Here is a 26,902-nt window from a genome sequence, read left to right on the forward strand (position 1 = left end):
TTTACGTCACCACAGAAGGTTTTACTCACGGGTCGGATGGTGCCACCGCCGCTCTCCGGGTATTTGGGGGGTTGGGGGGAGCTTTGTGCTGGACCTGAAGAGGGCAGAAAAGGCAGATTATTATTCACACCGGCCTTTTTTCTTACAGATAACCACTCACAGACAAACCAGAGATTCTTACTGTGAAAGGGGCTTTTGTGTGGAGCCGGCGGCGGTCTGTGGTGTCCGTTGTGATAGGAGGGTGGTCGGCCAATGGGAGAGGCTGTGGCGCTGCAGGGACTCGACACTGGAGAGGACACGGTGGGGGTCTGAAGGGGGCTGCTGTGGAGAGGTCCCGGCTGGAAGGGACCACGAGGGGAGCGGTCGCACTGAGAGAGTGTGGACGGGGAAGCCTTCAACACAAACAGTGGACAGGTGTGCAAACTTTAATATTTTATATAAAATAAGAAGAAATAAATTATTTAACAACACAGGACTTAGTGTCATAAATAAGTTGCTACAGTAGATTCGTACTGCGCTGATGTAGAGGCAGCTGATCCAGGGGGGGGACACAGTGTGTGTGCGTTCAACCAGAAGAACTTTAATTGTGTAGAACATGAAATTTAGCGGCTAAGTCAGCGTGAGCCTACCTGTGCGCTGCCGTCTCTTTGCCCATCTCCATTCTCGCTGGTCACGGTGAGATCCTCCACAAGAACTGCGGGGAACACACCAACAACGCCGTTAAACTCGCCCTCCCAGAAGCCATCGTCCTCGTGGGTCTCTCTGCTGAGGATGCGGATGATGGCGCCTTCTGGGAACGACAGCTCATCTTCCGTTTGTCCCGCGTAGTCGTACAAAGCCTTTGCGAATGAAACTGCAACACAGACAGTGGCAACGAGGGTATTAAACAAAGCAGGAAATCAAAACTCCGATATTATCTGGTGGAGGCGGATCTCACCACTGGAGTCTCCGTTGACGGAGCCGGTTGGGAGTTCGGTTTCAGGTTCGGTGGAGTTGCTGGAGGAATGGGATCGGGCGTCCAGCGCGGCCAGCGACTGCAGCATGCTCAGCAGGCTGTTGGAGGAGGGCAGCTGCAGGTATTTCTCCGGGACGTAGCCCACCTGTCCGCTACGGTTTCTGGCCTGGAAACACAGACAATGCACACAGACGATGACAACAGCCAAAAATGTTTCAACAGGAAAACTCCTACTGAGAAAAAATAAAGTCAGATGTAAAGAGTAGGGCTGTAACAATATCACTGCATCGTCGCCAGAATTTAATAACAGCCACAAAGAGAATAATAGGAGAGCTTTTGTTCTCTCTTCCTGAATTAACGAGAAATCTAAAATCCTAAACAAGCCTCTGCTGAATTCATGAAGCTTGATTTCATGAACACCGGTGGCCTCCCCTCCCGCTGCTTACTTATTTTCATTCAGATTGAAAACACTCAGAGGTATTGGGATCTCTTTTGGGGCATGCTGTGGGGAATCACAGCACTAAAACAGATCTATATAAATGATATTGCTCACATTTTTATGTATGATTATATTCATTAAAATAAATACCCCATTAAAACACTATATCTGTATATGAAAAGATAATCACCTAAGTAAATATACATAAAATATTGGCTCAACACGTGGAACATTTGCACAATGGCTCACAGGAAAGCCAGACTTACACAATAAACAAAAGTAAAACAGCAACAATGCACAATGTTCCTTCAGGGAAATGATCTGAAAACAACCACACACAAAGTACACAATGACTACACACCAGCAGCTCTGCAGAGGCGTTTATAAAAGAATGACTTCACACAATGATGGGAGCATCCACAGCTGACATTTCTACATTTAAGTATACACCACTGACCACCCGAAAAATGTCCTCAAAGACTTCTCAAATTTTCTCCCAAAGGTCCAGGAGCAACTTTGTAACAGTCTGTGACAAACAAAGTGAAAATGATAACTAAGTAGCTGGGAGATCATGAAATTAACATTTTATATCCATGACCAGGTCACTCCGCAGATCTAAAACTGATCAAGAGTCCACGAACCGCTGTTAAAAAGCAGAAGCTGACAAACTGTGATCGAACCGGAGCGCTGCTGAGGCAGGATTGGATCACCATCAATCAGGATTTGGCCCAGATTTTCAGTAGCTGCACTTAAGGTATGAATTTAAAAACTGCCTCATTCATGAATTATTGCATTCACAAACTTGGGTGCCATGCCCGCCCACCTGCCTGCCCGGCTGGGTGACGAGAATCTCCCATCAGCCCTTTACGGCTGTGAGGCCAAAAAAAGAAGCAGAGAACTGTGTATTTGTACATTTTTTGATTTGTCTTTATGTTCAGCAGAGCTTCTACCACCCAGGCCAACCTGACCTGCCTCAATGCACCGCACGCATTTTAGTTGAATTATTCTAATTCCTGAAGCCACATCAGACCAACTGATCCCAGAGAAACACTAAAACGTCCAGTAGATAGTCTGTACCGGTGCGAGTTCTTATATAAACTGAAACTAAATGTTTGTCAAACAGTCTAAGAGCCAGAGAGTGAACTAATACACAAAACAACCAACCCTCAAACAGGAGAGTGTTTCTGCTACACAACTGTGTTTGTGTTATTATTGTACCTTGACCCAGTCCTCCATGTCGCCATCATCGATGACCTCCAAGATTTCCTGCTCCTCGATGGTCAGCTCGTCCGGCTGAGAAGCCTGCAGACAGACAAACACGTTAATTCAAATTAAAGCTGCGATGTAACAGTTTAAGCATCTTCATTTCACCCGTGATGTATATTTTTCAAATACCGCCACACTGGTGAACGGACAAAAATGCTCACTGTGGCTTCAATAACATCAGCCAGAACGCTGAAGAAAACACTGAGACCATGCCTGCATTAATGCCACACTTTACTCAGGACTCAGTTAATATAAAACAACTGATACTCCAAAGCAGCACAAAACTCAGACTTACAGTAGAATTTCTGTACAAATTCAGAGAGCAGGTGTTTTAAACCTGGACACAGAATCATTAGTGCCACAAAGTTTGGGAAAGTAAATCTAAATGGGGGTTAAACACGACTGGAACTGATTAAAAACAGCCAAAACAAAAAGTGGCTTTACTTCAAAATCAGAATTATAATTGGTGACATGTTAAAGATCCACGTCCAATCCAAATATTTAAATCATGTGTGGAGAGGTTAACCGTATTTACATCTTAATAGATTTTATGACAACATCCATCCAGCAGGGATGGAGGAAATCCCAGCCAGCTTTGTAGGCTAACACAGTGAGCATCCACATTATAATGCACCACACAGACGGCAGACTTCAACCACACTTTCAGAAAATATAACAGGAATGAGTCTCCAGCTGTCTGCGTCAGTAACAGAAGCTTTAATCTAACAAGTTTGTATTTTAATGAAGGAGGAACCTGGAGAGAACCACAGAGGCACAGGAGAACATGACAAGACACTTAAAAAGATTTAAATATTAATCATATAATTACCAGAAAATATGGTTAAACCTACAGAATCTTAAAAATACTTCTCCTTTCACTTCCAGCTGTTTTATGTATTCTGCATGAAAATGAGGTTTACAGAGGACAGAAAGTGTAACTCTGCAAGTCACTGTTCTTCTAAAAACACATTTTTTGTGGCTCCTGAATCTTCATCCATCAATATCCAGCTACGCCAGCTTCCTGCATTTTCTAATAATGACTGCTTCTGTAACTCCCAACACGCACTCCCCGTGCCTCGAGCTCGAGGCAAGGCCGGCCTCTACACGTATTTTAACGAGTTATGAATACAGAAAGCGCAGAGATGCTGCAACAGCAATCAAACAGTGTTTTTTTCCAGAGCAGCGACACTGATTGTTTAGAAGACTAAACTCAAGACTCGACTCGCTGCAAACACATGAGGCTTTGTAGATGTCACCATTTCTCTGGGCACTGACCGACTCATCGGCTACGACCCTGCTTAAGCGTGTGTCGTTACCTTGTAGGAGTAGAGCACTTTGCAGGTGAGTGGATAGTTTTTCAAGGTGCTGGAGGGGCTGGAGCTGCTGTCATCCAACACTTCACCGCTGTCCTCCATCTCCTCTTCATCCTCTCGCTCCAAATCTGCTGTTACCTACGGATGTTAGACCGACATCTGCGTTTAGGGCACAAATCTACAGCGCATATACTTCAAAACTACAGCACTGTGGAATTGGAGTTTTCATCTTACGGAGAGTGAAGGATCGTGGGTACTGAGGTTGTTCCAGCGCTCGTTCTCCAGCTCCTCCATCACCTGGTTCATCGCACTCTTCAGCCACGTTTCAACCGGGACTCCCGCCTCCCTTAGCAGGTCCAGCCGGGCCTCGGCTTTCGCTTTCACCGTCTAGCAGCAAAAAAAAAATAAAGGTGAGTTAAAGACCACCAGACTTTCACAACCCACTGACAAGCCCCCCACCCCCCAAAGAATAAAGAAAACACAATGAGATTAGTATGAAAATAAAATAAATACTTAGTGTGTTTTAAACACCTCTGCTCTCTTCTAACAGAACATTAATCCTTTAAATCTGTCACTTCACCTTTCAAACCAGCAGGTGGCGCACTGGGGCAACTTTAAATAAGGAGAAACTGATTCAGAAGATGGAGAAATCGCTGATCTAGAAGTTCAAAGGTTACCTCTGCCCTCCGGAGACTCTGTCTGGCCACCTCCATCTTGATCTCCAGCTCGCTGTTGTTTGGCTCCGAAGCTTCCTGGGTCCCGTACTCCTCCAGGGCCTGAAAACAAAACAATTACAACTATTGTGGTGACGTATACAAAGGAACACATGGAATAGATGGAAACGGTCCAACAATAAAGCGATCAACATAACCAGGGACATCTGGAAACAGGTCGCTGCACGAGCTGTGCTCACTTATCTTAAACAAGCCTTCGCAATAAACCAGTGAGACGGAGCTCTTATCAATTTTATCCTTTCATGCCACAGTAAAATATGGAGAAGTTTATGATGCCGAGGTTTATTATTATCATCCAGCTGACCAGCTTCGCTGCATTAAAGGCCAAATTCCAGTTTAATGGAAAAAAGTGACACATCAGTGCATTTTGTACACTTCCTGCAAAGATTTTCCAGGGATTGTGTGAGTAAGGGGTGACAAACCACATCAGAATAACTCCAAACTCCAGACATAACACGCACGTTTAGATTCAGAGACTTAAACTTCCCACAGGATTTCCTTCTCTTTGCAGAACGTCACACTCATCATGTTCAAAGGGTCATTTTGACTCCTCTGGAATTGTAAAAACTGTTAAATTAAAATCCCATGATCATCATATTTCATGACTTTTCCTTATATGGGTTTATTCATTATATAGTGAAAGCAAAAGCAACAAAAATGACCACCACTCATACCTTTAACTGCTGAGGATATCATTTTGATAGGCATAGAAATTTATGTCAATGGCAATTTTATTTATAGACCACATTTCATTACATGCAAAATGTGCTTAAACAGAAGAGGCTCAAGGCAGTGAGAAAAAATAAAATAAAATTTAAAATAGAGATTGCAAATGGATTTTGATTAGAAGGCTGCAGTAACATGAGCCAGAGCTACCTAGACATGACTGATGGGTAAATATATTGCCTCAACTGCTGCTGTTGCAGGATGGGGGCAGGTCTAGCATTACATTTTTTCTCAATATGAAAACATGGACCAGCTAATTTTAACATATTTTTAAATCCACAGATTCTCCAAAAAAGCTACAGGATCTATTTTTAACAATAGAGGGCTCAACAAGTAATCTGTAGCTCTAAAACTAGCAGATTTTTACCTAAAAGAGAATTTAAACATCAACTTTGTGGGACCTTTTTTTTAAAGGTGTTTTATGTTTAAAACCTGAACTTGCCAATTTCTTTGCTTCGCTTTATGAATCTAACAAAACACAGAAAAGTTGTTTCTGTTGCTACGCTGGCACTGACCGGATTGTAACAGATGGACTTTCAGGACGTTTCTGTGTCGAACAGCCATCCAGTCAAATCGTCTCTTACACAACAAGAAAAGAACATGCTTATGTCATTACAATAAAGAAAACCTATCTCCTATGTGTGTCTGATGTTTTAAATATAACATCTTATTTGACTGACTGATTGATTCAATTTGAACTAATTTGGTTACTGGATCGCTGTGAATAACGATCACACGCTTTACTCGGAGCACAAGGACCAGTGTTACCTGCTGTGTTTTCAAATATCCACACCGTGCTTTAATCATTTACATACACCATGTGTAACTTAATTCACTGCACGGTGTCTGGACTGTTACACCATGTCAGCATTATAAACCCTTTCTTAGTCATCTCATGAACAACATGGTTATATTTGTTTCTATTTTCTTCTAATCAATAAAAATATAATTAAACAATTTCAGCCCTCCCCCCCCCTGCTGCATTTTATGACCCATTTGCACCACATGCATACAGAACAGAATATTGACACCCTATGTACTTATTGTTTTATTGTAATATAAGGAACTAATTGTATTACAGGGAGAAGTTGTGCACTGGATATGTGCACATTGAAAATAAAGTACTTCAGTAAACACACAGACTGACATGGTTACACCATCTTTGTCCTGATGCCTGCAGAAACTGTCTGTGTTTGATGAGGTTCTCACCTTCTGAGTGTGGATGATGCTCTTGTATTCTCGGGCCACGCGGCTCGCCCATTTCCTCGCCTCCTTATCCAGAGTGTGCTCCTCTGCCGTCCCGCTCTCTTTCTGCAGTTGCACCACCTACAGCGAAGGCAAACACACCAGCGTATAACAAAGAATGTTTTTACTAATAAGTAAGTATTATCATTCAGACAGTTTTTGAAGTGTTTTATTCTTCAGTGAATTTTAAATATTTTTTAAATCCCAGTCATCACTGAAATGTAAGTTACAGCTTTTTCCCCAATGATACAGATATAGGCTTTAAACTAACTGCCCTGATTTGCTCCAGGATGGCTGGTGAGTTTCAAGACTTCTGACGAGCCAGGTTTATATTTGTTGACTTTAAGGTGTGACGGTCTTCAGTTTTTATTTTCTTCTAAACCCCGACAAAATGAGTTAAGCCATTTCCACATGACATCAGCTGTGTGTCTGAATATGGAGGGGAGAGGCTGGGTGGAGGGAGTGTGGGGGTCAGTGCACTCTGGTGAGGCCCGCTCACAATGCCTCCTTTTCACAGATGGGCTGTTCACAGGGCCCGGCCTACCTCCTGCCCCTCCCTCCCTCCCAAACTCAGCTCTATTCCTTACCGGATCCCTCCGTCTGGTGCAAGTGGTATGAAGGGTGGGTGCAGGGGGAGGCAGGGGAGGCTCTCCACCACTAATGTTTTCTTTAGGAACAGGCTGCTGCTTGTTTGACTTCCAATGAAAACAACACCAGCGTTTGCAGTTTGAACAAATTGTCTAGTGTTGTCCGGCAGGGCAGAGGAGAAAAGGAGCGGCGGAGCTGGGCGGCAGAATCGGATTCTTTTACATCCACGAACGGGAGTAGTAACACATCGCTTGGCAGACCTGCGGCGTCACCTTACAGCCTGATAGGAAAATATTTTTGGACCAAAGCCGACATTTACATTAATTTTTATAGTGGGCAAAGAATCCAATAAAAGCCAAATGTGGCTGTAAAATTATTTAAAATAGACTTAAGGCCACAAGGAGACACTGTGGGCTTCATGAGCAGGTGCACCTGAATTGCACCCATGTCTGCAATGGGACTCGTAAAGGAGTTTAGGATGTGTATTTTATATACGCATATCTACTTTTATCACCTAAAGTGCAGCTCCCAGGGCAGATTTTGACCACAGCAGAGGTTTCAGACCTGAACTGGCACTGAAAAACGATCCAGGCAGTCAAGTTGAACTGAGAAATCCATAAAGCTGAGAGCGTAACAGATGCAAAACAGTCGGAGGGAAGCAAAGAAGGAAGGAAGGAAGAATTTAGCAACTCTGGAAAGTTATCTCAGCAGCATCATTTCACCAGCCATATTGTGGCAATCATGAGGTGAACAGCAGCATTTGATTTTCTGTAAACTTCTTACCTAACTTTAAAGGCTTGTTACATGTTACATGACCTGTTGCACAGGGCTATCATGTAGAAAGGGAGGTTCACACCTGCGGGTGTTTTATAAAATAAAAATCCTGGGTCATTCCACACACACATGACCCCACATGACCCCGTTACAATCAGCTGAATATATATGTGTAATAACTTTAGTACATTTTTATGAATTATAGGCGCAGAAAGTGCATAGTGGTGGGTTGAAATGTAAAACTTTTTCAACTGCGCTTTTGAAGATTCATAATTTTATAAGTACAGGAGATATCTATGTGAAATTAACAGGGCTGGAAAAACACATTAAAGCTCTGGTAAAAAAACAAACAAACAAAAAAAAACTGCAAACAATCAACTTTAACCCACATGGCACAATCTAAAGCCAAAATCTTGTTTCCTTTAATCAACTTTGAGTTGTTTCAAGTAGTTTCAAACAGAAATCCTGCACCAATTTAATCTCTATGATGTGGAGAAACAGAAGCAAACATCAGTGCTGCCGGATGTTTTGTGTGTTTTCTATTAATTCACCGGCAAATACAGCATTTTGAGTAAAACTCTCAAAGCTCTTAACACGTGTGCTACCAAGTGAGTGCAAATGAAACTTCTCCATATTTATACCAGGATTATCTTCTAGCTGGCATCTGTCAGATATCAGTTAGGTAGATTTTGCCTGATGCTGCCGGATGGATTTTGATGGCCTCTAAAATGACTGAAATAGACCAGGTAATCGCAGATAAAGAAGACTGCAGATACTCTGTCTCTTTTCATAACCTTATGGCTCAACAACAAGTGTTTGGACTTCTAAAACGAGGCGAAACTCTTTGATTTAAAGCACAAGACAAAACGAGAGCTTGGAAGCAAAAGTAAATGGAAAACAGTGACAGTCTTTTCCAGATTACTGTGTCTGTATCTTGTCTTATAATCACAGGTCATTTAGCAGTGAGGACAATGAGCTGAGACAATCTTTAAAGCACACGTTTATCTGTTTACACTTCCTGGAAGTGTGAAGTTCAGAGGAATAAGTGCGTGGTGTGCATTAACAATAAAAATGGAAAATGTCATTATATTGTGCAGATATTCCTCTGTGTTTAGGACAGCAACTAGTTAAGATATGCTTTTTAAAAGGTGTGTGTGTGTGTGTGTGTGTGTGTGTGTGTGTGTGTGTGTGTGTGTGTGTGTGTGCTGAAGTGCAAATTAAAAGTAGAGGTTGTGCATTTATTTAGGAAGATAAACAGTCTGATAAAGTCGGAACAAACACGAGCTGGAAATAGTCCCACGGTGAGGAAATGAGACGACACATCTGTAAATAAAAACTAAAAATGGGAAATAATCTAAGTTCCTGTGCAGGGCGAGGAGTACAGTACAAAGTCAAGAGTTCACTGTTCTGCCTTCAGGCTCATAGTTCAGACTAACAAAGATAAAGACCAATCACGCAGGACTTATTATGTTTCCTGCTTTGACTTCTTACCCAGACTGTTCCATAATGTGTGTGCAGCACTTTTGTGATTAAAATATATTTAAATTAGTCGTTTATTTCAGTGCAGACAGATTATTGACACTCAAACAATGGAGCTACTTTGTCTGTTATTTACAAATTTTTAGAAAATTAGAAAAATTTGAACATTTTTTCCTGCTTGTGTATCAATTTAGAGGAAAAGTCATCCCCCAGCTTCTCAAGCTTCATACTCCAGTGATCATGAATGTCTAAAAACAAAAAATCTTTTCTGCATCTGGACCAAAAAGGTGGATCTGCTCTGCCTAAAGCCGCTTTGAGCATCAAGGTCCTGAGCCGAGTCCAGTCCGGGCTTTTGTGGCCACGGCCAGCTCAGCTTTCAGGATGCCCGTGAGCTGCTTGTTCCACTCGTCTGATTTTGTATTGATTGTTGTCTAAACAAATTAAACTGTCATCTGTTGAGCTTTGTTCCACTTCTCAACAATCTCCTCTGATCTGTTTTCATTACAGCATTTTATCTGTGGTTTCCAACCTGTGCAGTTCAAACCTGAAGGATCCACATTTCACTTCACTTTTCTGTAGAAATTGATTTTCCAGTAAACTGATTAACACCTCCTGCCAACTAAATTAGTCAAACACGAACCTTATTTTATGCTACAAAATTTGTATTAAAAGCAACCCAAACACTTTGAGATTTGGATTTTAATCCATCCATCCATCCATTCACTTCCGCTTATCCTTTTCAGGGTCGCGGGGGGCACTGGAGCCTATCCCAGCTGTCATGGGGCGAGAGGCGGGGTACACCCTGGACAGGTCGCCATTCTGTCGCAGGGCCAACACACAGAGACAGACAACCATTCACACTCACATTTACTCGCACATTCACACCTAGTGGCAATTTGGATTATCCAATTAACCTATCCCCACAAGCTGCATGTCTTTGGACGGTGGGAGGAAGCCGGAGTACCCGGAGAGAACCCACGCAAACACGGGGAGAACATGCAAACTCTACACAGAAAGACCCCGGCTGATGGTGGAATTGAACTCAGGACCTTCTTGCTGTGCGGCAACAGTGCTAACCACCGTGCCACCGTGCTGCCCTTGGATTTTAATCGTTTCAACAATTATTCTTCAAGTTTTACTTGAACATTTTAGAGAAATCATGTTAAGTTCTAGATTTTTAAGGTTGGGGATTTTATTCCTTGCATAATAAATACGAGTTTATCTTCTCCAATAATCACTAAAAGCAATCGCATGTGATATTTTATGCATTTAATAATGAATAAAAAGAGAAAAACATCAGTATTTACCGTGTCTGAGTCGACAGGCTGGAACATCAAGTCTGGTGCTTGCTGGAACGCCATGTTCTTCTGCACAAACAGCTGCTGGTGAAACTCCTGCAGAACCTGCATGTGTTTCAAGGGAACAGACAAAAATATACATATATACTTATTTAAGGTTTATCACAAGCTTACAAATCAGCCCATGTCTAAACCTGCATAATTAACACTTAGTAAAGCCTTTAGGGTTCAGGCTTGCTCCCTATTTAGTTTTAATTTCTTGTTCTATTTAAAATTAACTTTAAAAAAAAAAAGACCTCCAGCTGAATGAATTGTGGCCAGTGATCCGTGTAGCTTAGGGCCACATTTATAGTTTTTTATTTTCCAGTACTCCATCAGTTTATTTCTGCTGTATTAAGTTATTTGATTTGCTTATAAAATGAACCCAAATCAGCTTTTTATTATTTTACACAAGTCAAACGAAAGAAAACGCCAATAACAATTAAGAGAATGACCATAAAGCCGTTTCTGGTTACTATCAGCTGATCTGAATGCTGATGACCACTCTGGTGTTTGTGGTCACAGCCTGACATTAAAAACGTATCACAGGCTCGAGTTCACCGCCTGCCTATTTTCACACAGACTATTTTTAACTCTCCAGCTGCTGAAAGCTTAAAGAGACAGTAAACAAATTACATAACATATCACTGTAAGTAACACAGGTGAAGGTACAAACAGTTTTAATTCTAATTTCAGGTTTTTTCTAAAGCCAGCTAAAGCAGCCGGGGACTGGACCACCACCTGGACCACAAAGCTCTCTGCCCACCCGAGGGAGGACGAAGTACCTGTGTGGATATTTTAAGCTGAACTCATGGGGCACAGCTATCAGCTGTTCTGGAAAAAAAATAAACCTCCCCAGTACTGGTCCCAGGCTGGTAACTTTGGTCTTTTGAATTGTACTTAAGTTTGGCCCCTCATCAAGAACCAGTTGCCTTGGGGAGACCATACCAGGGGACAGCATAGCTTCTCCTCCTCAACTGTGATCATTCACAGAAAGGAAAGGAGCCAGTGTAGGTGGTTTGACTGGCATCTGAAATAGGAGGCCTCCAGAATGTCTCCTAGACGAGCTGGTAAGGGCAGACCAAACACACACTGGACACATTGGGACACATTATGTATCTCGTGGTATCCCAGTATTCGCTGCCTGTCTGTTGTCAGATGCATTTGTGTGACCATAAATACCACTTAAGTGGGAAAAGGAACTTCTGGTCATCTCTGCTTGGACTGCTGACTCAAGTGTCAAAAAATGATTTGATAGAGGAACTTGTATTGGAAAAAAGAGGAGCAGGGTATTGATCCCTGATGATTTACCCGTCAGTCTACAGTCATACCTTTACCTATGGCTAAAATCTGACACAAATGAGCATCTTCTGAAGGATGTCTGAGCTCTGCCTTAGAAACATGATGAACAGCTGAGTTATTTGGAAAGCTACTCGTTTACACCGAAAGGCACCAGAGTGGCGGCTCACTGTTCTCCAGGAAGAGCAGGAGTAGGTGGCTGGGGAGGGGGACGTCTGGGCATCTGCTTAGATTGCTGCCCCATGACCGGACTCAGATAAGCAGGAGAAAATAGATGGAAGGAAATCAGGTTTAGTAATATCAGTTTTATATTCTTTAAATCAAAATCTCTGATGTATCGTGACAAATATTTCATATTAAGGTCTTTATCTACTTTTATCTTTATCTCCACACAGTAACATTACATTATATTTTCTCATATCAGTATGAGATTACAACAACAGCTTTTTTTGGCCCCCAAACTCCAGATAAACAGGAAAAAGGAGCATTTGGACAGTCATTTGTCACAGTTTGGGTCAAATCTGGACAGAGCAGGCGGTGTATACACAACATTCTCAGTTTACTACTGAACTGAAACTAAAGAGGAGAAAGAACTGGAGTATAAAAAATGAAACATTAATGCACTGTTGGGAGCAAACTGTGATAATAGCAATCTAAGTTCAACAATTGTATTTATCTGAGAGGCATTACTTTCCTCCCATCAGACCCGTAGAATACAATTTAAACTCACTTTAAACATGCTGTTGTGCAACCCCTGCTTTAAAATACCAAGCTTAGATTCTTCTGTGAAATGTCAAACCAAACTCCAGACTAACTTTTCAGTCTAAACTGGAAAAAAAAACCTTTTAGACCCAAATGAAGTCCTTCCTGGATGAACAAGCAATTTTGGAAGTGTTCCAATCTGGCACTAAAACTCACTGCAGCACTGAGTCCGCTCTGTTAAGACTTTTTAAATTACATTTTTTAGCAGCTGACTCGGGTGACTGTGTGCTGCTTGTGTTTTTGGACTTAACACCTGCCTTGGGCCATGGACACACCATGGACCATGAGATCTTTATCTATAGGTTGGTGTGGTGGGTGGGCATCACTGGCTAAGCTCTCTGGTGGTTTACGTCCTACCTCTCTGACAGAAGTTTCTGTGTCAGCACGGATGATTTTACCTCCACCTTTACTCCCATCCCTGGGGTGGGGGGCCACAAGGCTGAATTCTTGGACCTCTACTTTTCTCTCTGTACCTGCTGCCTCTTATTATTTTTCAGAAACACGGCATTTCTTTTCCTTGTTACAAGGATGACTGTCAAGTTTATTTCCCAGTAAAGCACATTGCTGTGTTCCCTGTTCAGCCTCACCTTGACCTCCTTATTGACATTGAGATGGACCATCATTACATATTTGGGTGATGATACCCAGTGGTAAAATACTGTCAAAATTAAGACGCTTCTCTTTAAATGCAATCTTAAAACAGTAACGCTTGCTCTTATAATAATCTCCTCCCACTGCTGCAATATGCTTCTTATTGGAATAAGCCAGGTCTCCTTTGCTGACCTACAGACGCTCGATTTGTAACAGGTACAAGTAAAGAAGAGCACATCACGCCAACTTTGGCTTCCCTTTACTAGCTTAAGGTTAATTTAAAAATACACTTACATTATTTTTAATAGTTATGCCCCATTAAAATGGGGAAAAACTATTAAAAATGAGATGTTGACTGTGACCTTACCTCTCTCTTTAAGCAGTCCTTTATTGTTAACGTCTACATCTCTTATGTATCTTTTACTCTCTGGCCTGTGTTTGTCTTTCATGTTTGGTTTTATTGTGTGGCCCTGTTGTTTTAAAGTGCTTTATAAATAAAATTGGATCCTATGGTATATTTAGACCACAGAACTCAAAACAAACAATAAAACATTCATGAGAGTTTCGTCCAGTCAAATCAGAACGTCACTTTACGCAGAGCACACATAAGATCTGTTTCTGTGTTGACACAGGAAGCACATGGGCTGTAATGTGAGCCCTGCCGAAAACCGCTGCACCCACCGCTTCCCTCACTCTTCCCTCTGATTTGTTCAGATTCAGGCCTGAGCAGCAACAAGATGCCCCTCTGAAGGTGACCTGAGAGGCCAACGGGAGCAGCGTGTAACCAAGGAGCGGCAACGTAACTCAACCCATTTAAATTAATTAGCAGTTGGTGAGGCGCTCGACTTCAGCTCTTCTAAGGTTCGCAAAGCAAGTTACTGAATTTTTAGAGCCCTCCAAAAGTGATCAAAAGAAGGACTGATCCACATTTACAATAACAGACCTAATGACTACAGCACTGCACTGGGATCAACAATAGGACTGCATGAACATAAAAAACTGGGCCATCAGAGAAAGGTCAAAAACATAGATGGTATCTGAGAGATGGACTCAAAGTGAGCTTTTGCCCTCTGCCACGTTACATTTCTGTAGCCAGAAGTTACCAAATTCGGATGAGAGGGTGGATTGCTATCATGCATATATATGTATATATATGTACTGCTAAGTGGCAGATTAAAAACTATAGAAGTATAGACTTCTTGGATGGTCTGTGTTAGGGTTAAACATCAATCAAACCAGTCACAACACAGTCAACTCCAGTCTCTACATGGATGGCTTATGGAATAAAGTCATCCCTCCCAGAGTTCTTAGAAAAGGAGAAACTATCCATAAAGGCCAAACTACTTTATATACTAGGCTGTAAACATGCTTATAAGTGTACGGGGACTGACTCATTTACTTTGAGACTGACTCCAACAACCTTGTGACATGACTGGTGAGCTTCTCAGTGTGTCAACAGTAGGCATAACCAGTGCCAGTGTTTATTTTACTCCTACATCATAAGTGTCATTATTGCAAAGCTGTATCAAACACAGCTTGTTCAAGCATAACTATGCATATTTTTGAAAAAACTGTTTTGGTTTTGCCAAAATTACGTTTGTGTCCAAAGTAAATTTTGAATTTTAGGACCAGATGCAGTAAACACCTTACAGCATAAACTGACTGACAAAAATATTTTTACACAGAAAGCCAAGTGGTTTAACAAAACCCAGTCTATTATACACAAAAAAGTGCTGCACATGTTCCAGCTTTATTCCTGGAAAATGTGGTGGACACAGTTTATAATATAGTCTGACTCATCTTTCATTTAATATCAGTCTGTAGTCCTTAGCGGTAACTTTAAACCTTACTCTAATGACATACAACCAGAGCGGCCAGGCCTTTCAAACAACAGCTGAAGTTACAGAAAAACAAAACAAACATGCAGCTGCACACATGAAGATACGTTGATATCTTTGGTACAAGCATTTATTTCAGGATAAAATTAAAAATGTATTTATTTACAGTGTGATTTTCTGGTCTTACTGACCCACTACAAGCCACAGTCACCCTTTTTTCTGACACAGCGCTTTATCTTAACTAACGCTGGGTTGTGGGAAGGCTGGAGTCTATCCCAGCCGTCACAGGGTGAGATGCGGGGTTACACCCTGGACAGGCTGACAGTCCAGTACAGTCCAGTCGAGTTTTTGCAAACCACTTGGAGTCTACCTAAAAAACGCATGCTTAGCTGTTACATCTGACTCACTCTCACATTCACACCTACAACCACAGTGTTACGGTTAATCACAGCACCACCATGCTCTCTTACTCCACATTCAGCTTTAAGGTTAAGCAGGTTAATTAACTACAAACGGGTCTCTGTACCTGACTATTTGGTACAGACATGGGTGTGAGGTGGTGGATGTCCTGCAGGCTTTAAGACTCACCCCATTTGAGCTGTTGAGGATCTGGTTGAAGATGTTGTGGACAGCCTGATAGGCTTCTAGCTCTGTCTGACACAGTGACACCAGGTAATCCTTTACCTGCTCGTAGATCCTCCCATCTAAAATCTGTATACAGTGATAGAAAGGTGTGTTTAGATTTACACCACGTCTCCTTTCACCCACCAATTCAGATGTATATATGCTCACCTTGATGCAGTCAATGAGGTCTGTGTTGTAGTAGCGCTGCTGGTGCGCATTCGCGGCTGCAAGCATGAGAAGGTAGTCGTTTCTGGCGTGCGTGGCTTTGGAGTTGCACTCGCTCCGCTTTGCTTTCAGCTAGAAGAGGAAGAAACGTTTAAACAGCTCATACAACAAAAACACCACTAAACGTTGGGCTCGTGGACTCAAGATCTTATACCTTTACGCTGGCCCTCTGAAGACTGGATCTGGACTGGAAGAGACTCAGCTTTGACCTGCAGAGAAGATACAAAATCATTTCTCTTTGGTTTTTAACATGAGCATCAATGTTTTGCCTTTTCCAGTTTAACCAAGTAATCAAATTTAGGCTGACAACATAAAAATAGGAGCCTCAGTTGGATGTGCAATTACAATAAGTACAAGAATGTACCAAAAGGTGTCAATACCTCACATGGAGGAGAGGTCAAGTTCAGGGACAGTTATTTAAGGTGAGCCTAACAACTGCCCATGTAGAAACATCTATCAATCAAACAGGCCACGCCCCTAAATCCAATAGCCAGGTACTCACAAAACAAATAAATAATTAAAACAAAATAAAACTCATTCTCTGTGCTGTTAGGAAAAGGAAAAATACCCACAGAGGCAAAAACTGCGAATGGCACTTTACATTAGTTAGCCATCAAGTGTGTAGATAAGCTGAGGTTGCAGTAAAGTAATTAATGAAACAGAAGAGTGTTGATAAACTACGAAACGAGCCTGACTCTAGAAGGAGATTATACTCTGTGGTCATGGATGAGAGGCCTTTCGTTTTATAATTTTATCAAATCTGCTTCATGTCTGCTTGAGAGACACAGGAGCAGCTCATGAACTATAGCGTTGTATCTTATTTGTCTCATTATGACAAATTAAAACCTACATTAGAAGGAAGTAAAAATCGAAAGACAGCAGAACAATCAAAACAATGGAATCTGTGTAATGACCATTAACACTACTACAGTGACACATTTAATACCCACGTTACTCTGCTGGAAGCGGATTGTTTACAAAATTAACATATGTGCATTTTGAACATGATATTTCCTTTTAATTTTAATGCTTGTTTAATGTTTGATGGTAATTACCTTTGTCCACCTATAGTAAATCAAAAATTAAAATCCATGCTCTTGTTTAATCAGGTAACTCAGTCAGATGACTTTTATCTAATGCAGTTTGAGCCTCAATATTTATTTCCAAATAATTATTGGAATTTTAACCTCATGGCACACCTGCAGTAATGTCGAAAACTACAAGAGATTCCCTTCCACAGTGTGACCACGAACAAAGATATCACTATAGTCATTTCACATTGCTTCTTTTTTTCCTCTGATTTATAGTTTGAACCCAACTTTAGACATATTGTAAACAAGAAACGCATCATTATCACCTGTTTAACTCCTGGAGAATAACACGATATATATACAAATAACCAGGTCTCTCATTTGATTTTTATGCATGCGCAGGGTGGATGAAACGACGGCAGGAAGAAGAGTAAATAATCGTTTCCACTGCTGAATGTTTAAACCAAGCTGCTATCATAATGCCTTTAAGATAATAAGAGATCCACTTTGATAAAAAAAATAAATCTGAGCAAAGGCTGGAACTGATTACAGACCTGCTGCTTCCAATTTAAACCCTGACGATGTGCAATAACAGCTGCATGAGTGTAAACAATTGTGAGCAGAGCAGTTTGTGTGAAATTATTAAACTTTAGTCTTCTCTTCTTACTGGAGTGTTTCATTCTGCAGATTTTCAAAAGGCAAACCTCAGAGGAGTCATCTGAGAATGTGTGCGCGTGTGTGGACACAACAGACCAGAAAAACACAGCATTTATAGTATTGTAAGTGGTGGCCCAGCTATCAATCCTCTCCGACAGCCTGGTAATAAACTTTCCTGATGAGCAGAAAAATGTCTGCTATGTGGTGAGTCAAAGTGCCAGCTGTTCATGTCGTGCCAGGCCAAAGTGCCTCCATCGAGTCATGCAAAGAGCCTGAGAGCTGCTTGTTTGATAAAACTAAAAAATTTTGTTTTTTTAGAATTTTCTTCTCTCGACTAAAATGTGCTTTGATTTTCGTTGGAACTTTTGATCCACTCAGAGCAAAATAATGTGCTCAGATCTGAATTTAAGAGCTGATTTGTGACATCTGATTTGGAAACTATTTCTGTTAACTTAAACCTCGGAAATTTCTCTTGTTTTCAGTGAAATAGGAGAGATTATGTCGAAGTTTTGCAAGTTTTTAATACGAAGGAGTTTTCAGTGACAGAAGGAAGGCAAATCAATTAATTTACAGAAGAACCCCAGTACATACAAGTTATAATTGTTTGCTGTGCTTTTCAGCAAAACTGGAGTTTGTTCTAATTAACTGATCTGCAAACAGGCGTCAACAACATCACCGTCATATTATTAATCAGTTTATTTCCAGTCCAGCATGGCAGTCTGCTTTTTCTGACTCCCTTTGAGTGACTTCAAGACACTTTTCAATTTAGTCACGGAGAAATAATTGTAAAAATACACAAGAGGTTTTTATTTCTGATCTGACTGAAAAACTGAGAAACTCCACACATATTGGCTCACAGGTTGTGAAAAAAAGCGGATAGCCCATGACGATACCTCTTTCTGACTCTTAGGATCACTGTAATTTACCAAATGCACTTTATTTCATTCAGTGTGATCTAAAATTAGACACTGAGTCCATAAACTTGTCAGGAAAGTGCTTACAGAGGTCACAGACCAAAGGGACATTTTCCCGTAGCCATGTGTGGATCAAACGTTACAGTTAGAAGTGCTGCCAATGAGAGAGAGAGGTGAAAGTTTTTCAAAATAAATGACAGAAAGTCATGAATCTGTCTGATTTTTGGTACAGAAAAGAAGATAGATACCATTTTACCATTACTACCCTGAGCTACTGAGGACATTTTCCACAAACAAATACTTATCATTAAACTGTAGGGTTTTTACTTTAGAATAGTCTAACAAAGAGAGTAGAGTAATTTGGATCATACTTTGCGTCCAGCTCTGCCTTCTCTCGGACTGCCTGCGCCATCGTCTCGGCCTCCTGGTACTTCTTCCTGCTCTTGGTCAGCTCCTTCACCGACTCCTGCAGCTCAGCTTGGACCACAGTCAGCTGCTCAATACACTGATGACATCAAATTGGAGACATCGAGAACAAAAAACAAAACAAATAAGGGCTTTTACATCTACATGCAACCACTGAGAAATATGCAAATACCCTTCAGGCATATCTATACAACACATGGAGTGAGTAATGACATCATGGCACACGCTACATACAGGAGCTTTGATGGAAACTCCCAAAAAGGTGAGGCCCAACAAGAGCAGCACTGTAGGCTGCAGGCATTGGAACGTGGCCATTAGAAACCAGAACGTGGCACAGAGGCGTCAGACATTACGATGAGGAAAAAAACTCCAGACGTGCAGAGCTAACTGCAGAGCTGATAGCAACTCTAAATGATAATAGGAGACAGTATTGTGAACTCTGCCCTTCAAAGGCTGACTGTTTATTACACCGTTTACAAGAACCTGCACTTTCCACTGGGTAGTAACACTGACCTGAAGACGAGGAAGATGTGACTATGTCTACTCTGCAACGTCATCGTTGTGATGGATTTTTACCAGAAAGTGACGCTGCGTTCCAGGAGCACCATAACGGCAAGCCTGTCTGAAGTTATGAAGTTTCTTTTTTAGTGACTCGCCTGCTCAGATGTTTGCTCCCTCCTGTGAGCACTCTTTTCCCATTAACCTTCATTTTGTATGTCTTGAACAGTCCTCCTTTCAGTACATACACCCTCTCGTCTCAAAAACTGCCTGACTTTCAAAATAAACTTTAACTAGGAATACATAAAGTTATGTGAAAATACAAAGTTTTGTGTATCAGAGCACAACAAAAATTAAGAAAATCATCTGGTCCTTACCAAGTCCTAATAAATTAGGTAATTACAAGCTCAGATGAATAATAACACATGACATATTCCACTGTCATTTACTTAAAAAGATCTAAACACACCCTTACCTCCTCTGTGCGAATTAAGAGGGTAAGTAGTAGCCAGGTGCTACTTAATCAACTGTGATCACCTCAATTAAAGCAGAAGTTTTTGCAAGTTTTCAGGTCTGAAGCTTTCAGGTGTGTAATAACACAAAGCCCCAAACTTACCAGGAGTCAGTGTTCCAGCAAAATCACCACAAGGTCAGACTATCAGCACAAACACCTCAAACCAACTGTCAGCACAGCAGTTAAGGGGTCATGATCTGGGCTTGTTTTGCAGCCACAGGAACTGGGCACTTTCCAGAACTCCTCCGTATAACAAAGTACTCTAGATTTAGAGCTGTTCAATAGCTGAAGCTTGGCTGAATTTAAATCATGCAGCAGGACAATGATTATGAGCACAGAAGTAAATCTACAATCGAATGGCTTAATAAGAAATTAATCATAATGTTGGAATGGCCCATCAAAGTCCAGACCTCAACTTGACTGAAAAACTGTGGTGGGAGCTTAATAGAGCTGCACATAAATGAATGCCTGCAAATCCCAACTTTTCAAGCAGAGAGGGTTAAAATTCCCCTATAATGTGAGAGACTGAATAATTCAGAAAACAATTACTTCAAGTTATAGATCCACCTTTAGCAGCTACCGAATCACGCAGTGTACTTAGTTTTTCTACACACTTCATAAGCATGTTGACTTAGTGTTTACACAACGACACAGTTCAATATGATTATTTTATATTATGTTTTCTTTCAGTTTGGGCTGGACTGACATGGTCACCATATGGGCAAACCCATGTGTGTCTTAAACCACATCTGTGTGGTCCTGTGTGTAGCCACAGGTTCAGCCACTGGTAACTGATAATTACCGATGCCTGCTCCTTATCAGAAACTTTCACATAATGCAAACAGTCTGACAGATTCTGTTGAAGTCGGCCATGGTTCTCTCAGAAGTGGAATTTAGCTTGTGGCACCACAACCTAATGTTGGCGTCAGCCAACTTCTCCAGACACTTGGGCTGAGGGCTGTTGAAGCCAAACGTTAGGAAGCTTTAGGTGTTATGTTGTCCTTTGATTTGCCCATAAAAGAAAGGGATTCATTTTCCATCTTATCAACCTTACTGATGTTAAACAGGTCCTTTCATGTGTCACAATTAAATAACCCCCACCATGCAGAAAGTACATAAACAAACTGGGGTTAACATCATATTTTTAAACTATTTTTCAGGATAATTAGTACTATATAGCAATTTAACAACTTTATCACAACATTTTTTTCCCATTTTGTGCTGCAATCATAACTGATGCACACTATCTGGGGATGACAGCACTACACGAAATGGAAAAAAGGGCAGATAAAAATGACATCAGGGAAAACTGCAGTCGAGCAGTCTGTGACTTCATCATTGTTTTACAGAAACAGGCAAGTATGAAAAGCAGAACTTTATCATTAGTGTGTGGGCATGTCACACCATTTGTGTGTTGTGTGTTAAAAATAATAAAAGCCACTTTGTTCCTGTTGGTGTGCATGAAATAGGAAGCCAGCCGACTTGACTTCAGCTTCCACTGTTACAATTTTCAGGTGGTTGTTTGAGGACAGAAGGCGTCTTCGGATTTAGTTCACGAGAGCCATTAACATCTGGTTAAACAGCATCATTTAGTGTCTGAAGGTCTAAACAGTAACCAATGTGAGCATCATGCTTCTAAAACCATCAACTTCCCTTTTTCACTTTGGGGAAACAAGATAAACACCCTGCATTGCATCAGTACAGCAGTGCACGTCAATGTAAGGACAGAAGTGAGACCTGCAATACCTTCCTAAGCTGCTGCTCCTTCTGCAGTCGTGCTGTCTTGGCTGCGTCGGCCACCTGGACTTTGTAGTTGTCGCAGGTGCTTATTCTGGACTGCGTTGCCTGGACCATACCCTCCAAATAGGCCCTCCAAACACAATACATGTTCCTAAAAACAAACAAACGCAGATTGATGCAGTGAGACATTTTTCGCCATAACGAATGGTAACTAAACAGCTAGAGATGCACTATTAAACAAAATAGGATATGGTCTGACGTCCCATCGGGCTATTGCGTGAACTCAAATGTATGACGACCCTGCAAACAAGCAAACAATCCAAAATTCTCCCTGATTTGAACCAACAATGATAAATGTGTGAGTAAATACGGGCAACAACCTGTATACAGGAAGGATGGAAAGTCTAGGCTTCATTATTTACTAACATAATTATTTAAGACTAGATGTTTAGTCTGTTTGTGATTAATGAGAAATGTATGTTATAAATTCCCACAGGCCAAAATGACGTCCATGCCCGATATAATCAGCTCACTGTTATGTGACATTTGACAAGCTGGATTTCAGTGTTTCAGACGCCCAGCTGTTTTAACCACCACCCAAATACATTTTTTCTTTCTTTTTTTTTTTTTTTTCCAATCACCCGAGATAACATCGTCATTGACTTATTGTCGAACAATACCCTTGCTTTTACTTTGAAAGTTCAGCCGCTGCTATCAAGCTGTTGGAATGCTGGTTAGGTCACTGCTGTGGTGGTCCTCCGTCAAATAAAGGAGGAACAACTTTAACTACAACCTGAAGCAGGTGGAGAGCTCGTGATATATCTGATACCCTGAGCTCAGAGCAGAATAAACTACTGCAAAAATGAAACATATTTAGTGTTTTTTCTGTATCTTCTCTCAGAGTTATGAAGTAGAGTAAAGACAGTTTAGCAATCTAAACCAAAGGGATGGAAATAGGAGTCTGAGGCTGGCTCTTAAAGCTGGATCAAGTATCAGTGACAATGGTCAGATCTATTTAATTCAACTCTATGCTGTTCTTTGTTTTATGTGCTGAGTAAAGGATGGAGGAAGCACAGCATGGCAACCTGCAGGTATTTCCTACCTGCTCCAACAAATTTTATTTCTCTTTTTTAAATTTTAACTGCAAACTGTGGTCGAAGTGAGCTGACACGACGTAAAAGATCTGGTGACAACAATGCTTTGGTTCGCCTTCTCTCCCTAGTTTACTTTCACTGTCATTGTGTTCGGCTAGGTAGAAGTTATCTCTAGACTATATTCTAGACAACGTCATAAAAGGGAAAAAAAATGTCCTATTCTGATTGCACAGAGTTAGTGTTTCCACTGATGACTTGAGATCAAAGGGTTAATGTCAGAGGTAGAATCCAGGAAGACCTTGGCGTGTTGTAACACTTGTTGTAATGCTTTTATTGCGCTTACTGTATGACAACATGTTGTCACCTCAGTTAATGCTATTTCCTTTCAGCTGTGTCTGTCAGCTTCACACCCAACGCATGAATGTGAGAAAGTTCAGGAAAGGGAGAAACCGTGTGACCGTAAATGACAGCAGTGTGCAGCAGCCTGATGACTCTCTCTCTCTCTCTGTTTATTAATTTTATATAGTTGGATGTATTGTTCAGTCATATCTTATTTTACCAAGTTAGGAAAGCCATTTTACGTTGCATTACATGTAAAGGAGTGATTCACAACTTAGCACTAGTTTTAGATCAAATACCCAAAGCGAGGCGCTGGTATCGTTGCAGAAAGGGAAAAAGTTGTACTTGTGCATGTCTATAATAATAATAATGAGACCAGAAAAGATTAAATTCAAGAGAAATTATTGTCATAGTATGAGATGAACGTGCCATGTTTTATCTTTTCTTGATGTGATTGAGAGTGCACAAAATTTTAACAAGGACCCCTCACCACAGCTTAACCCCCCCAACCCCACACACACAAAAACAACAACAATAAACAAAATCAATAAACAATAAACAGTCCAAAGCAGCATCTGTGTGTTTTGGAGAAGGAATTTACCTGTGGTCTGACGGTTCTTCTGTCTCTGGCCATTCTCTCTTTAAATACTGATTTGCCAGCTTCTGCAGGGCCTGCAAAAGAGGAAGTGAAAAACAAAAGCAGCGGTGACCTTTCACCTTTGACACCACTCCACATTTCACACGTCTCTTCTTCACAGAAGATGCACTCAGAGGACTGTGACCCTCCCTGACCTTGTCCTATAAACCAGCGGGTGGGCAGAGCACGAAGAGACAAACTCTACTCTACCCTTCAGGCACAGATAGAGTAAACTCAGTAAAAACAGCTGTGATAAAAGTAAGCCATATGAAACTGTCCACATTCACTATAAAGTATGTTCTCTATGGAATGACTTCACAGTGCATGGACTCGTTCACCTGTCAGCCAGAGCCTTGTTTGGATGCTGGCTCACTTGCTGGTTTTTATGCTGACGTGGGCTCTTTTTTTTTTAGCAGAAAAATGTAATTTATTTAGACCACATTCAGCCCTGGAGATATATTAGGTTCCTCCACCTCAGCCAATGGTGAGGTTAACCTTTGAAGGGCCAAAATAGCAGGACAGGGTGAGAGCAGGAGAAGACTGAGTATGTTTGGTATGTCAGAGAGGTGCGCTAACCTGAATAAACTGACGAAAAGCAAACATGAATATCTTTAGTAGGGCTGCCACAAACGATTATTTTGATAGTCGACTAGTCACTGATTATTTTTGCGATTAGTCGACTAATCAGATCATCATCCATTAGACGTAAAACTACAGCTTATTGCACCAGCAGCATCTGCTCTTATATAACTATCATTAGCTTACAGCTTTAAGTGTTTAAGGTCTGTGCTAACTAAAAATAAAGACAAGATGATAGTTTATTGAATTTTAATGAAATTTGCAGATTGTTTCGGTGAAGATTAATAAACTCCTTGATATCTAAAATATAACAGGACACTGGAGTATATTCTGGAGCATCTCACACTTCTGATAATCAGCTGTCTGCTTGACGTTTATTCAGCTGTGTAAAAACTATAACTTTAATCTCAGACAAACTGATTTACTCAGGAACAAATAAAATACTAAAAAAAAAAAGCCAAACAATAACATTTTAAGTTATCTAAGTGACTCATATATATTTAACCTGAGTAGCGAAAGACGGCGGTGGGTTTGAAAACGATTTGCGGGGAGTCCGGTGTTCTCACTGCGCTAGTGAGCCTAGCCCCCGGCTCGCTAACGAGCTAGTGGGTAACAGATATATCCGAAAACGTCGGAGCGCTTTTGAAAATATGTGGTGTCCTGATAAACTGAGCAGATATTTGAGGTTTACACAGCTACATTCTCGCCTGAAAATATGTTAAACGTTTATTTTGTGACCCAGAAAGAATAATAAGAGTAACATTAAAACTAACTAGCTGCCGCCATTGTTGGAAACTGCGCCGGGCCGCGCTATGAATTCTGGGACACAGCTGCTTCTTCTTCTTCTTCTTCTTCTTCGGGGTTTAACGGTAGCTGACATCCTTGTACATGCAATGCTGCCATCTTCTGTTTCAGTCCGTTATTACACTCTTAAATCCTGCCACTTATTCCTGCGTCTTTTGTGATCGTACAAAGTTTCAAACGATGCGTCGACTATTAAATCAGTCGTCGACGATTTTGATAGTCGACGTAATCGTGACTAGTCGACAAATCGTGGCAGCCCTAATCTTTAGCAGCAGACATATAATGTTGGAGCGACAGTATTCGTATTAAAAATAATCAACGCTTTAAATAAAAAGGCTGGAGTATTAGTATTAGTTATTTATCCTACAAACATATCTGTGTGATGAGAATCTGCAGGCGAGTAGCAGCCTGAGCTACACTGAAAACTGGCATTTAAGTGAAATATGAAGGAAATTCAGCATATCCAGGTCACCTTATCTGGCTTCCCTTAACCTAACATCATGAATCAGGCTAAGTGGTCACATGTAGGTGGCTATCAACTGAATAACTCAATGCAATGTTTCCCAATTTGGCTACAAGCGAGTTAAGATGGAAAAGGCGCTTTTGGCAGCAGAAACATGGATATGTCTACTGGGCTTATATTTATTTTATTGTATTCTTTTAAACAAACAAAGATAAAACTGTAATTTTAGAAAAATATTTGGCAGTATAACACATAATACAGGCTGAAAGCAGCACAGCTGCTGCAGACAAAGCAGCAGTATGACTTAGAGGGAAAGCGTATTATTAAAAATGTTGTCTAAATGTGTGTAAGCCTTAATCAGTAAGGCTGGAAAAGTGTTTGACTGTGTAAGTTAGCAGTCTTATCACAGCTCTGTCATTAAAGGCAATGGATAATCTGATGTATAATTACAATTTTTATTTTGTTAAATTAATGTTTACACGACTGTAAGATCATTTCAATCTTCCAGCTCGGTAGCATTTAACAGTCTGACACAGAGTAAAGAATAGAAAACAACATTAAAACACAGGCTTAGACTGCTTCCAAATTTAATTTAAGAGCTATGAGGCTTATAGAATAAAACTGTTTTCAAACTGCAGCCAAGAGGAGTATGAGAGGAATAAAAGAAGAAGAAGAATTCATGTTTCATGCTGATGCTCATCAGGGAAAGAACCTCTCACTATCTGCACACAGTGGTCTGAGAGATCTTCCTGGATTGGATCGATATTTTCCAGAGATTTTATTGGTCAGTAGTAGGTGGTTTTGTACCTGCTGACCTCTAATCCTGAACACAACCTGTTCCACAGCAGGTTAGGTCTGCAACGGAGCTTATCATGGCGATCTAACATGGAAAAAAGTGAGCTGCTTTCTGAAAACTGAGGGTTACACCTGAAGCTACCTTCACTAAGCCCCAATTCTTGCCTTGTACTCCAAGGCTTCGGTTTTGTCCCATGTAGGTAAACACTTGTGTGG

The 26,902-nt window shown here is 41.0% G+C and overlaps 1 protein-coding gene across 1 annotated transcript in view; it reads right to left on the reverse strand.

Annotated features, from left to right (window-relative positions):
- LOC146566199 (F-BAR and double SH3 domains protein 2-like) overlaps nucleotides 1-26,902 on the reverse strand; it is a 43,704-nt gene that overhangs the window by 3,009 nt on the left and 13,793 nt on the right. The window contains exons 4-19 of the mRNA XM_085289775.1: nucleotides 24,010-24,080; nucleotides 21,982-22,126; nucleotides 19,169-19,302; nucleotides 16,350-16,404; nucleotides 16,139-16,267; nucleotides 15,935-16,057; nucleotides 10,827-10,922; nucleotides 6,643-6,759; nucleotides 4,651-4,749; nucleotides 4,208-4,360; nucleotides 3,977-4,111; nucleotides 2,613-2,696; nucleotides 938-1,121; nucleotides 630-853; nucleotides 182-392; nucleotides 30-94 (exon numbers count right to left, since the gene is read on the reverse strand). Of these exons, the coding sequence (XP_085145901.1) occupies nucleotides 30-94; nucleotides 182-392; nucleotides 630-853; nucleotides 938-1,121; nucleotides 2,613-2,696; nucleotides 3,977-4,111; nucleotides 4,208-4,360; nucleotides 4,651-4,749; nucleotides 6,643-6,759; nucleotides 10,827-10,922; nucleotides 15,935-16,057; nucleotides 16,139-16,267; nucleotides 16,350-16,404; nucleotides 19,169-19,302; nucleotides 21,982-22,126; nucleotides 24,010-24,080 (2,025 nt within the window). The remainder of the gene's footprint in view (nucleotides 1-29; nucleotides 95-181; nucleotides 393-629; nucleotides 854-937; nucleotides 1,122-2,612; nucleotides 2,697-3,976; nucleotides 4,112-4,207; nucleotides 4,361-4,650; nucleotides 4,750-6,642; nucleotides 6,760-10,826; nucleotides 10,923-15,934; nucleotides 16,058-16,138; nucleotides 16,268-16,349; nucleotides 16,405-19,168; nucleotides 19,303-21,981; nucleotides 22,127-24,009; nucleotides 24,081-26,902) is intronic.

This window comes from Mchenga conophoros, linkage group LG10 (genome assembly GCF_057382185.1).
Source record: "Mchenga conophoros isolate Kocher_MC1m ecotype Shallow Benthic linkage group LG10, M_conophoros_male_GT1.1, whole genome shotgun sequence".
Classification (NCBI taxonomy): domain Eukaryota; kingdom Metazoa; phylum Chordata; class Actinopteri; order Cichliformes; family Cichlidae; genus Mchenga; species Mchenga conophoros.